At 37.7% G+C, this 13,442-nt stretch overlaps 1 protein-coding gene across 1 annotated transcript in view; it reads right to left on the reverse strand.

Moving 5' to 3' along the window:
* EP400 (E1A binding protein p400) overlaps positions 1-13,442 on the reverse strand; it is a 47,003-nt gene that overhangs the window by 26,053 nt on the left and 7,508 nt on the right. Inside the window, exons 3-19 of the mRNA XM_059827539.1 lie at positions 13,299-13,395; positions 12,782-12,889; positions 11,698-12,077; positions 11,149-11,454; positions 10,345-10,530; positions 8,792-8,932; positions 8,558-8,686; positions 7,087-7,144; positions 6,306-6,395; positions 4,975-5,082; positions 4,024-4,217; positions 3,655-3,832; positions 2,880-3,016; positions 2,327-2,496; positions 1,680-1,854; positions 1,087-1,223; positions 271-457 (exon numbers count right to left, since the gene is read on the reverse strand). Of these exons, the coding sequence (XP_059683522.1) occupies positions 271-457; positions 1,087-1,223; positions 1,680-1,854; positions 2,327-2,496; positions 2,880-3,016; positions 3,655-3,832; positions 4,024-4,217; positions 4,975-5,082; positions 6,306-6,395; positions 7,087-7,144; positions 8,558-8,686; positions 8,792-8,932; positions 10,345-10,530; positions 11,149-11,454; positions 11,698-12,077; positions 12,782-12,889; positions 13,299-13,395 (2,781 nt within the window). The remainder of the gene's footprint in view (positions 1-270; positions 458-1,086; positions 1,224-1,679; positions 1,855-2,326; positions 2,497-2,879; positions 3,017-3,654; positions 3,833-4,023; positions 4,218-4,974; positions 5,083-6,305; positions 6,396-7,086; positions 7,145-8,557; positions 8,687-8,791; positions 8,933-10,344; positions 10,531-11,148; positions 11,455-11,697; positions 12,078-12,781; positions 12,890-13,298; positions 13,396-13,442) is intronic.

The raw sequence follows: 13,442 nt of genomic DNA on the forward strand, positions 1-13,442 counted from the left end.
CTGCAAACATAAATATGATGAAAGCAAAGCTAACTTCTCTTTGACCAAGTAGTTCATGAAAAACTACTGATTACAAACCACTTGAAAAGCTCAAACTACTGTTACAAAAAAGAGATGCAGCAAGTACGCGCTTGGTAGGCACAGTTATGGAACAGTGAATTCCTATTTATAAACTTTGGGTAGACTTATGATGTACAAGAAAACAGTATTAAGTACTGAAATTCTACAAGGGCACTAAGAGAGAAAAAAACAGTTTACTTTTCTACTCACCTTCCAAATATCCCTTTCTAGGGCACTCAGTACCAGAGACGCAGTTCTGTATTCCAGTGTTTCTGATACATAAGAGGTACTTGAAAGCCGGGGGTTTATCAGATCAGGGTGGTTACAAATCCGTTGCAGCTGCATCAGGACATGCAGGACACTGATGAAGTGTCCACTTTTGAGAGCTTCTTGGGTTCTACCAATAAATTTATACAGAAATACATTAATTTAAGTACAGCTTTTATGGAGATGACCCTAAATCAGCAAGGTGAGAATGTGCAATGCAGTATGTTATGCAAAGGTCTTAAAACAGCTTTGATTTTACCTAGGTCTTTCTAGACCATTTTAGTACTGTACCAAATGTAAATTTGGAAACATGAAACTTAAGGACCAGTGCTACCTTACAGTCAAATACGACCTAACCAGCATCCTGTCCTCTACCTGCTTTGTTTCTGTTTCACCCCTGCACCTATCAATAACCACTTGGTATCACAGCACAGGTAAACGGGTGGGTGGGAGGAAAAACACTCTGGGCTTTAAGAAATAAAGAACCACCCATTAGAGACAAATCCTAAAACAAAATAGCAGCAAACCAGACCATCACAACTTGATTTTTGGGTTCCAGAGGTCAATGCATGTTTTTCATTAGGCCCATAGCATCACTTGACTGTAACTTCAGTTTACAGTGTAATCACATTCTATTCACTGGTCATAATGGAAAATTTCAGAAAAAAACTAAAACACTTCCAACTGTGACAATCATTTATCATCTTGCTTAAGCATCAGAAATGACAGCCTTTTTTATTTACTCTTTTAACTACTTACCCTGGTTGTAATATGACATCTTCATACATAGCTTTTTGTCGACTAGAAAGACGACACTTTAGCACATGTTCATATTTCTTTGTTAGCTGCTTTTCAACATCTCTCTTTGATCTTCTCAAAATAAATGGCTGAATCATCTGAAACATTTCATAATTAAGGGGAAAAAAATTTCTCACTTCAAAGACGCAGTTTTACAACAGGAAGCTAAACCTATTTACACCTATCACATTTGATGTGATAAACCTCATACGCGATATATAATCATATTGCTATGCACACAGTTGTATAGGTGTTAATTTGTTCTAAAGAACAAATTAATAATTAATAATTAAATAATTTGTTCTAAAGAACAAATTTCTGCATGTTATGCTACAAAATCTGAGCCTTGTATTATTTTTTAAAAGAAATCTCCACACTATTCTGGTAGCAGAAACCCTTACTTTCAGCAGGACTTTATGTCTGAACTGAACAAAGTGTTAAGAAAGGCCAGAAATTTCAAGGTGAACTACATCTTTTCCTTTCTTCCTTTCGCCCCCACCCCCCCAACAGCTTAACTACTATAGTAGGACAGATGAGAAAAAATGACAACATACTCTGTGTAACCTGATGACCAGTTTATGGCAATAATCTTGGTTCTCCTCATTAGCTGCTTTTACTGGAAAATCTAGGTAAGGTCTGGAAATTCCCGGAATCAGAAAATGTACCATGGTCCACAACTCCATCAATGTGTTATGCAAAGGAGTGTCTATCAGAAGCAAACGATGCTGGCTGTGAAAAGTAAAATAAGATTTTTAACCAATACAGCATTTAGCTAGCATCATTATGAAAATGACACCAATATTCAAACACTGTTTTCTGTAGCTTTAGGTTTGTCAGACACACAGAAGAAATAGTAGTGCTAATAAAATTAAATCTAGGATAAATTATGTTCTAAATCTTGAGTATACAACCAAACCAGCTTCCTCACCACAAAGCATCAGAACAAGGGGATCTGTTCGGGAGCACAGAGTATCAGCAAAGAAGAATTACAGTGTTAAGATAGTGACAACAAAAAGATCCTGAGCATGTCTCTGAATCCTGATTGTTTCAACTAAAGGGACCTCTGTAGGTGCATGTTGCACAGGAATTTGGGCAGACAAAATCAAGAGGTTTTTTACCAGTTTTCTGGTAGAGAGTGAATGGCGTGACATGAAGAGAGAAAAATCCACTGCCAGCAGGAAAACAATTCTTTGGTCCATACCTGCGGAGACTGAAAAGTGCCTCCCAGTGTTTCTCAGTCATGTTCTTTATTTGTTGCATCTCATCTACTATTAAGTATTTCCATCGCATTTTCATAAATGCTGGGTGGCCTTTGAACAGCTGTTTGTAGGAAGTGATACACACATTGAAGCTGTTGGGTTCTGTCCATTCCTACAGAAAAGGAAAGAGAGGATGAGACAGAAAAGTTATGGCAAAACCCTCAAGTATCTTACAACCAGCTATTTCTTCACTAAGAACAGAAAGATGCTATGACCCAAAGCATTCTACAAGACAGTCTTGGTCTTTGAATTATAGTCAGTTCAGAAAGCAGGTTAAGTATTGCACGTACTGCTCAATGCCAAGGGAGTTCCAAAAATGCCTTTGAAAATCTAGAACTGCTAGGTGTGACACTCTTTGTAAACCAACTTGTGGCATTAAAAACTTTTCATATCCCATCAGGATGTAAGGAACATATAGATAAGTGTAGGTTAAAGGAAGAGTCTTGCCATCTAAAATGCTATATACAACAGTGTAAGAGTTGCAAAATAGAGTACCTGTCTTTTTGCCCTAAGTTCCCTTTGGCTGCCAAAGTAGAGAAGTATTTTCAACCCCGGGCACCAGCGCTTCAATTCCAGCTCCCATTTCAATATGTTACAGCTCCGTACAACAACAAGATGAGGGCCCCAATTACCTACAGAAGGGGAAACATAGCAGTTAACAGTAGCTTGTATTCTCACCTGATTTTTTAAGTGCAGTGCACTAAATTCATCATTAAAAGTGAGATCCAGTAACAAACAGACGTGTTTTAATGACTAATTTATTCTTTATTGTTTTTCAGACCTCAGGTACTCCTTGTGCACCTAATATCTATTTTTCCCTCAACTACATCAACTGCTTGAATAAGAGATACTACCTCCACAACAAGCTTTGCCTTACTTATATTCTTAAACCATGCTCAGTACAACAAGACTATTAGTAATATCTGAGATGATATACAAGACACACTTGTCCAATTGTTCATATTTACTCCTTGAATTTAACTATCTGTGGCCATCTGGTCATTAAAAAATTCGTAAGGCTTTTTTATACTAATAAACTAGGCTTCAGAAGAATTTATCACCTAGAAGGTAACAGCAGATTGATCAAACAATATACTTGATAAGAAGGCACCCCTATGTCACATAATCTAAGAAAGTTTTTCTGATGTAATCTTACATTAACTAAAGTCTGACACTGTTCAGCAGAAAAAAATGTGACTCTAGGCTATAATTCACAAAGATAGTGTTGGTGTCCAGTACTTGTCTAAAATTGTTAGTCAAATGAACTTACCTTCATTACAAGCCAAGTGGGCAAAAAAGGCAATAATTTGTACTGTTTTTCCAAGCCCAGCCTCATCTGCCAGAATGCCATTGAGATTCTTCCTGTACAGCTTTGCTAACCAATCCAGCCCAATCTTTTGATATTCTCTGAGAGGCCCATACAGTAGCGATGGAGTATTGTATTTTACCTGTAATGTGAATGATTTGATACTTTTTTCCCGAGTTAAATTCATGAAGCGTGTCATAAAGCATAACGATTCTATAGTTCAATAACTAGAAAATATTTATTGGAATTTGTTGCTAAAAATATGTGAAATCATGAAAAAAACATTCTCTATGTAAAAGTAAGCACACACTAGCAGAAAATAGGGAGTCTTACCGCTGTTGTTATCCTAGAGCTGCCTTTAGGTAACAGCATTTCTGCTGCAGCAGCAACTTCTGCTATGTCTCGCGTATGCTTCTTTGGAGGACTTGATCTGTCTATACCCTTGTACTGATCAATGCTGAGAAGGGAGTCTATGAGGACAACTTCTTTCTGAGGACTTTCCCTGTCAGAGATATGGTCTTCCATTTCTATCAGAGAGAAAAAGTACATTGGCATTTAAAATAAACTTAAGTATCGGTTACACAAAGGAATTGAGATGGCTAGAATTCAGACAGGGGTCTAAAAGGAGGCAGCTAACTTTTAAAAACAGTTCTATGATTTTCAAGCTAGTCAAGCTAAAATGAAAATAGCCTAAGCTCAGGATCTCATACATGTTCTGGATGTTCACACTAGCTAGGCTAGCATGACCATTAGCTTTTCACAACTTCTAGGGAGGTCCTCTCATACTACCTAAAACCTATCCTCATATATGTAATTCTATCATCACTTCAATACAGAACAGATGACAACTGTGTAATAATAAGTAGCTATGAAGTGTGCTGTTTACTTCAGTGTAGAGAGGCTTTTCTATGGCTCACGATTGTTCCTGAGAATCTCACACAACTTGGCTTTAAGATAGGCAAACACTACCCTCTTTTCATAAACTGAGAAATGAAAAAAGGAAGAAATTCTTCACAAACCATTATCCAAAAATACTTAGTAATAACAGGAATAAATCTGATTTTTCCAATGATCATTCCAAATGCTTAGCAAGAAAGCCACTGTACTTTCCATTCAGTCTTGTGTATAACGCCCTTCTTCACTTAAAAAATAAACATTTTAAATGTAATTCACTCAATAATTGTTTTCCCCTAGTATAAGATGTCTTTTAACAGAGACCTGAAGAGCCCATCAGTTTATTTCACCCTGTAAGTCAGTACAACTTCTAAACAAAAAGTAATTTACCTTCCTCACTGCTATCCTCTTCACTGTCAGGCTTTGGCTGGGGCCAGTGAAAATTTTCTGCAAAGGCACCTTCATACATCTTTAGTAAATCTTCCAGAGGCAATTCAGCTGAAGGTCATTAAAGGATGTAAGTTTAAAAATATCAAAACTTGTAACAATCAATACCATTGTTTTTAATCTCATTACATTCTTCACAATTGTATAAAGCCAGTTCTCTAGTCATAAATTAATTGAAGACGTAATTATTAGGTGGATGATGGCAATATTTATTTAATGACCTCAATTACGGAGAACACTTGGCATTATACCAAGCAGTTTGCTCACCCAGCGTGCTTTTTACTGTATTACAAACCCACCATACAAACCGACAGTAAACCACTGGTTGGGGAGGTAGGGTCATCAAATCCAGCTGAGTGGTTGAAAGACAATTCAAGACTTCAGAGTTTCAAAACTGAGCAGTACCTCAACCTCCCTAAACAGTATCTCCATGATCCCTTGTCTGACCTGCTGAAGCAGAAATGTGCATGCTGGCAGCGACCAATCAATCAGGAAACATCCTCATTAGGAACCTGGCTGACTGGCCAAGAGTTATAATCCCTCCAAGTGGCCAGCTGGCTGCAGCTGCTAAGCTGCCAAACAGACCAAACAAACGGATTTGGAAACTCCATATTAATTGCCAGGTGGGTTTAGCTTAATGGGAAGCTTGCCTCTAAAAATCAGCAAGGTTTTTACCATGATAAGTGAAGTGATCCCTATGGGATACTTTGCATATATCAAGCAGTTATTGTTACAGTGCTAATGAAAGAGAGCTGCCAGCCAGAGCATTGTCCCTAAAAGCCCCTTACCTTCCAAGTATTTATACCCCCCCAAGACCAGCACTTCAGGGCCCTTTCAGACTTATCGGGTGGGTCACAAAACCCTTCTGAGATACTTAAAACAGTTGATAATTAAATGTTCGTGTTCAAGCGGATACACTTCTGGTTTTAAGTATTTATCATGCATTCCTAGAACTTAGGTTGAGAGTCTTTTGGTGTGAGGTTTTCAAGAAATGCAGTGCTTCTGTAGAGAAATACTTTTTCTCAAGCTACCTTGTATGATAACTAGTTAAGTATATGGACCGCTTGATAAAGTACAGGTGTCCATCATCATCCCATAAACTAGCTGCTACAGCTTTCCAAACAGAAAAAAATAAATACGGATTACATATGACAAAACATCTGAATGCATTCAACTTCTCATCTATAACCCTACTTACAAATACAATAACTGCTGCATGTTTTAACCTGTTTTTTCAGAGGCTACCACCGAGAGGAATCAAGCTACCCGCCTACCTTCTTTGGCTAGATTAGACAATTCAGTTTGATGATTTATGTTTCCTTCTTTAGCTTCTTGTTCTTCAATTGTTTCTTCTTCATCTTCAACTAAAATAAAAACAAATGCTAACCTTGGCATTCAAACTACACAATAATTCAGGAAGGTTGTAATTATATGCTTCTGAAGTGTACTAGCATAGAATATTATAAGTTAGCAGGGTTCAAAAAGAATGCGACATGTATGGAAAACAAAAAAATCTGAGAGAAACTATACGTAGAACTTAAAAGATAAGTGAAAAGGAGAGAAACACTTCTGCCTCAGGACAAAAGGCAGTCTTGAACCCTTCAGTGTTGGTTGACAACGGTCACCAGAGACAGGTTATTCTGTAGCTTTAAACTGGGGATTTTCTTTGTCAGAAACATGACACAGATGTCATCACAAGAAAGGAACTAAAATAGATAGGTTATTCAGTCTGAAATCCTCAAAAGAAGTTTAAGACCATTAGTAAGGTTTGAGAAATGAAGGAATGAGGACAGAAAGAATTAAAATCCACCATCAATGATGGCAGTGTGTTTTCAGGGAAAATTTTATTTTCAAATTTTCACTGAAGCTCTTTTAAGGAAAATTTACTATCTAATTGACTATCTAATCTCTCTGAAGAAATGGATGAGGGTTGATATTTGGTTTGTGAAAAGCATTGCATCCATGCAGTAACATACTGAAAACCTGTGATTTCAGGGTTTTAGTATACAACTTATGTACTATGCTGTAGATGCACAACTTTGAAATGTGACTTACCTTCCTCATCAGTCAAAGATATGCTTGCCTTTCTTTTCCTTCCAGATGATGAAGAACCCTAGCATTAAATAATTAAAGTATTTTAAATCATAGAAAACAAAGTTAGGGAGGTTTTTTGTTTGTTTTTTTAAAGAAAGCAAAAAGTGCCTTGCAATCACAACAGCATTTGCTAATAGACACTTAACACCTATTAGCACTTCCCTGGTCACATGAAAACAGATACTCTGCTTCTGTATCAAAGGTAGGGTGCAATCAGCCACTTCAAGCGTTTGTGGTTCAAATTACTTGGGTCCAGCTGTGGCACAGAGCGACAGTACACTCTTTCCCTTAAAAACATTATTGAGACACACAACTTTTACTCAGGTTGGAATCAAGGACTAAATTTTCACTAGTCAATAAAAAAGGGATATGGCACAGGCCTACAATTGTTCACTCTCAGCTGCCCAGCATACTCCGTAGCATGGTTTAGCCTGTACAAATTAACACTTGCAGACAGTGCTAGGCCACAGTTTGACTGATAACACATGCTAAAACTTGTTCCTATCAGGAAATTCAAATGCAGGCATTCTGCTTGGTGAAAGGGGAGCATTTCAGTACGTGGGCATCAGCTGTGACATGCCAGATGGCTCAGGGCCTCAGAACAATCCCTCGCTCATTTTTTTCCTATTGCACAGATATACTCAAGGAGTCCTAGCACACATTTTGTCTAGGGCAAAAGGTACTTAAGTTTCATGCAGTTTGATCCATTCTGTAACATATACCTACATCTCTCAGCAGATAAATCACAGCTGAACTGCTGAAAACATGCTTTCACGCCCCACAAAGTTTACCCCTGGTTACAGCAGATGAAACCGCTGCCCGAAATGAAATCTGGCAATTAATTTGCACATTTTTTTGGTCTTGCAATCTTAGAATGACTGATTCAAAGCCATTGAGAAAGTATGAATCCTTCCTTTAAAAGACATGTATCAACCGCAGTCACTTTCCCATTAGAAGTTGTGGTTCACAACCACAAAAAATGCTATTTGTGCTTATGACAATATGTTCAGTTATCAGTAACTACACAGAAATGTGCTTATCATCACTGTGTATTTAAGGAAAACATTTCATGTTCATTAAAACTTTTTCACAAAGGTAGTCATATTCAAACTAATTGGATCAGTTTTTAAGAAACAGAAAGACTTACCATTTCAATTTCTTTTTCCAATAAAAGGTCTTCCACAGGTTTTGTATCCTTACCTGGAAAATTATTATACTTCATGTATGCATTAGTCACTTAGCAATTTTATGTTTCTTACATGAACTTTTAAATGCATTCGACATAAAACACAAGAAACATTAACAAAATCGAGCACAAAAGCATAAAAAAACCCCGTAACTCATAGTTCAGATCTGTTCACAACCTATTATTAGCATCCCACAATTCTACCACTAACAAGATTAAACTCCACTGAGTGAAATTATGTAAAACAATAGCATCAGAATTTATACTGGATTTCTTATGAAATGGAATACAATTACCTTTCCTTGAAATTCTCTTTAAATTCAAAGCTTTTTTCCTTTTCTCTTGAAATTCAATCTGCAGTTTTATTTCAACAACCTGAAATGTAAATCGTCTCATAAAGCACTTAAATTTTATAAATAAATTACTGAAGATGAAAAAACCAGTATGACTTGCACAAGTATTAATAAGTCAGTATTTTACCTGTTCAATGTTAGACCAGAAGTATTCTATTTCTCTAGCAATTGATGCAGCAATTCGCCTTAGTTTGTTTTGTTCTTCCCTTTTAGCTCGCTCTTCATTATGTTTCTTCTCTTCATGATAACGAGCCACAGTTCTTACCATCTAAAATACCACGAGAGATACTGAATTAGGTTACCTCAAAATACACATCATTGTGTTTCTTAAGACTGTAGCGGTTATCAGCAGCCAGATGTTGACCATAGCTTTACACACGTAGCACTTACCTCCAAATATTTCTAATTCTTACCATGCCAGTAAAACAACAGACAAGAAATTCAAAGGAAAAAAAACTATAAATAAGCAATGATGTAGGAAACTCTTAATTCACTACTCTCTCTCAATACAAAAATTAGGAAAAAATCTACTGAAATTAGCAGCAAACACACAAAAGACAACTATTTTTCAGGCAGCACATATGAAATCATAGAAATCACACCACAAAATGTCAGAGACCAAGGGTAAAATGAGTTCAAAAAGAGTGTACATACATGAGTGAAAGATCAGTCAATGGCTGTTAAAGACTGACTTGATTGCAACCTTTAGCTCAGAAGGTCCCTAAAACATTGACTTCCAGAAGTTTGAAGCATACTGCCAGGGGAAGGATCATTTGTTATTTGCCCTTCCTGTTTCTCCTGCTCTTAAAAACCTATCATTGGCCACAAATGGACTAAGTGCTTCAAATGCAGATATAAATTATATTCAAAACGCGGAGTTTCATTTTACAAAATTATATACCTATTTCAATACTCTGCTAGTAAGGAAGAGAGTTCTGAGTTTCCATCATTTCAGAACATACAATAGAAAACAACATGGCAATTTAAACTACTGACCTTCAGCTGCTCTCTTCATTAGCCCAAACTGGTCATAAATGTATCAGAAGAAGGTGCTACATTGCTAGTATCCATCGAAAACTCTTGTTTATTGTAAATAAATAGATTTTACATATTACACCTCACACCACTCCAATTTTCATTCCATCACTGACTTAATTATTCCCACTGTGCTGCTCTCTTCCCCTATGGAAACATTCCTCTACCATGTTTCCACTGCTGTCCTTAGAACTCCATGGTTTCTCCCACATCTTTTCTGAGATTAAGAAAGAATGATTAGACAGACAACCACAGCCAATGGAAGTTATTTACAAAAGTCTGTATTTACTCTTGACTGAGAGGAAATAACTGATTTGTGAGACAGGCACGATAGCCGTACTTTTTAAACATGACACAGTCAACATATTGACTGGGTCCCCTAAACAAGCTATTTGATTTCCGGAGGAATAAAATCCACAAAATCCAAAACTATTATTTGCATCCACAATCAGTACAATTATTTAGACTGTTTCAAATGCTAGAATATCCAAAGCTGACAACATGGCTTCTCATTTAAATTAAAAATCGGTGCCTTATATTCCCATCACTTCTATCTGTAGAAAAAGAATGTTTAAATAGCTTTGCTACCAAGCTCAGTGATACCACGACCAATTGTTCTGCATCAAAAAAATGTTTCTCAGGTACCTTCTTAGCAGTTGCCATCTTCCACTTTCTCTCTTGGGCAAAATCAGTTGCCATCCACTGCATTTCTTCCAGCAAATAATCCCAGTGAGATTTTGGTCTTGGAGCCTCTTGGAGTTTAGGCAGTCGCCTCAGGGACCATAAACCTTCCTTTCTCAGTTCTGCTATTCGCTGATGGATTTGATTTTCCTTGAAAAGAAGTACACATAGTTACGATGAAGCTGCAGAATGCACCTAAACAGTAGCCAAACAGAAAAATAATAATTGCTCCCACTCCGTCAAAATAATTGACAGCAAAAAAGGGTGTAACAGCATGACACATGCATTACAAAAATCAAGTCTGAACACTGCATCAATGAAAAAATTACCGGACTAAATTCAACTTATGTGTAAAGAGAATCACAGTACTTCAACCTGTATTACAAGAGGTACTTCGTTAAAAAACAGGATAAAGAAGGTTCGCTGGGCAGCACAAAGAACTAGTTACAAGACATATGTGAACTGCAATCAAATAATCCTTTTGGTTTTTTTCATAAATTGAAATTGCAGATGTATTTATCCGAAGAAGATAAATATAACTTCAATATTAATACTGCTTGATTTTGGGAAAAAACAAGTTCTCTACGATATTCTGTTAGATAAGCAAAACTACACCTCCAGTTAGCTATTAAAAAAAAACCACCCAAACCCAAACACCCCGCTCTCCCCAAAAATAGCCCATTTTCATAACTCAAACACATCGCTTGTGTTAATTGTTATTTCTGTGTTAACTGTTCATAATTTTCGGGGAAAAGCAAAAAATCTTACCAGCTTTACTTGCTCAGCAAGCTTGTCTTGAGAGTTTTCCTGTGGTAATACTGCTGCATTCTGAGCTGGACTTTGTGTTTTAGGTGCTGCTGCTGCTACTGCTAAGCCTGGGGGTTTTGATGCAATAGGAGACAAGGACTTGTTAGTTGCTGGAGAGGTCCTGTTTGTTTGTACTGGATATGTAGAAGGCGGTGTTGTGCCTGAGATAGTTGCTGGTGCAACGGATGAGGTAGGCGGTAGTGTATTTGCCGTAAGGCGCTGAGAAGTCTGAGCAGGATCTACAGATGGTCGTGTCAGAGTCACAGTCTGCCCAAGAAACATGTTTGTTAGTGATGAATTTAGGATTCAATACTGTCTTAGTCTACACGACAGCAGAACGTAATGCAGACTTTAACTTAATAAAAAATGTACACCTGCATTTTTATAAGGAAAGGATTTAAGTGTCCAGTGGAATTAAAAAACGTTAACATTTTTCACATATTTTCAGGAAGATAGTGTTTTACTGGGCATTGAAACAAGCATATTTTCACCCCAATAAAGTTAACATACCTGTTGCTGTATTGTAGCTTGTGGCTGTGACACTTGGTTTGGTGTCTGTCCTTGCACATGGATTGCTGGTGGCACCTGCTGTTGAAGTGGTGCTGGAAGTGGAGCAGAAGTCAGGGGTACACTTTGAGGCTGGATCTTCACCTGAATCTGAGGCTGAGCTGGAGATTCCACCATCTGTGGTTGCTGCTGTGAAAGCTGCAGCGCAGCTGGGAGAGACGTCATGGGGACATTTGCAGGTTGCAGTCTCCCTGGCAGTTGCGGTGGAGGTGTATGCAGACTTGCTGCGTTCTGAACAGGAGGGCCTTTAGACGGGTCATACTGTTGTTGACTCTGTTTCTGTCCAGTCAGCTGTACAGTTTGAGGAGTGGGAGGCATTCCACCTACAAACCAAGAGGAAACACAGCACAGATGAAATTAAAATGTCCAATGCTCTTTACTGATATAAAGAGGAAATCAACTGCAAATAGACTAATTTGTTACTTACTCTGCCACAAGACACCATCACTTGAAAATACCACATCACAATCACAAAATAAATCACCATTACAATAAACAACAAAGTATTTCATGCACAGGACTGCAACTAAAATTTGGAGCACAGCGACTATAAAAAAACACATGTCATTATATGTCTTCTGAATTTCTTATACTTTAAAAAAAAAAAAGACTAGTGAGCTAATGGAATTTAACCTGAAATAACAGTATCAAGTCTAAATAATATTTAGTTCTTAACACATTCACTCTTACACATATTCTAAAGCTTGGCATGACTAATGAATAAAACTTTGTCATGATATTGCAAACTAGGAGGTTTCCTTTTCATAAATCATTGGCTCAGTTCCAGAATACTCAGATTAACCATTTTGCACCAGCACCTGTGACGTATTTCCATGCCCACATGCACCTTCGGAGCCCGTCACTCAGCTCCATAAACAAACCAGGCATTGCATACCAAGTATTAATTTACATGGAGAAGTGTGTGGTGGGACTAGGATCTTGGAAGGCCAGAAGCCCAAGTTTCTAGTCCCATCACTAACATCTCCTTGTTAAATTAATGTGCAATTGGCATGTGGTGACACAGTACCTTGTGCCGTTGGCATTAGCTGTTGAAGAGGAACTCCTGAAGCCACACCCGGGTGCTGAAAAACCATCCCATGACGGCCCACTTCAATTCGTGGTCTCTTAGACGAATCTGTGATATTCAAATTCCATTTATGGCATGGTATAATGGAATGGGTTCAGTTTTACAAAGCAAACTACTACACATGATTCCAACATCAGCTCAGAAAGCTACGACTACTATACATGTGTAGCATTTATGAAGAACATGCTCCAAGGGCAAAGTCCCTCTAACTTCAAGTTGGCCATCTCCAATCTTCTTAGCCAGAACAATCAACCTAACAATGTCGCCATGCCTGCCAAACCCAGTCCTATATATTGTGAGTGGAGTGCACTCTTTACACAGCACCATTCACAATAGATAGTCCTAAGGATTTGGCAATTCCCAAGGTGAGGCAAAACTGTATTTCAAGAGTTACATAATAGTGGGCTCCATTAACTGTCTGGAAAAAAAAAAAGAATCAAAGTGAAATTCTGTCTGCGGAACATACCTGCTGGTGCAAGTGCCTGCTGTCTCTTAAAAGCTTCAATTTCTATGGTGTTCACAGTCGCTGTTACTGGAGTCCCTGTATGCGTTTGCTATTGGAAAAAAAAAAACAAATCACAAAAATTCAATCTGTAGATAG

The sequence above is a fragment of the Gavia stellata genome, chromosome 21 (assembly GCF_030936135.1).
Source record: "Gavia stellata isolate bGavSte3 chromosome 21, bGavSte3.hap2, whole genome shotgun sequence".
NCBI classification, from domain to species: domain Eukaryota; kingdom Metazoa; phylum Chordata; class Aves; order Gaviiformes; family Gaviidae; genus Gavia; species Gavia stellata.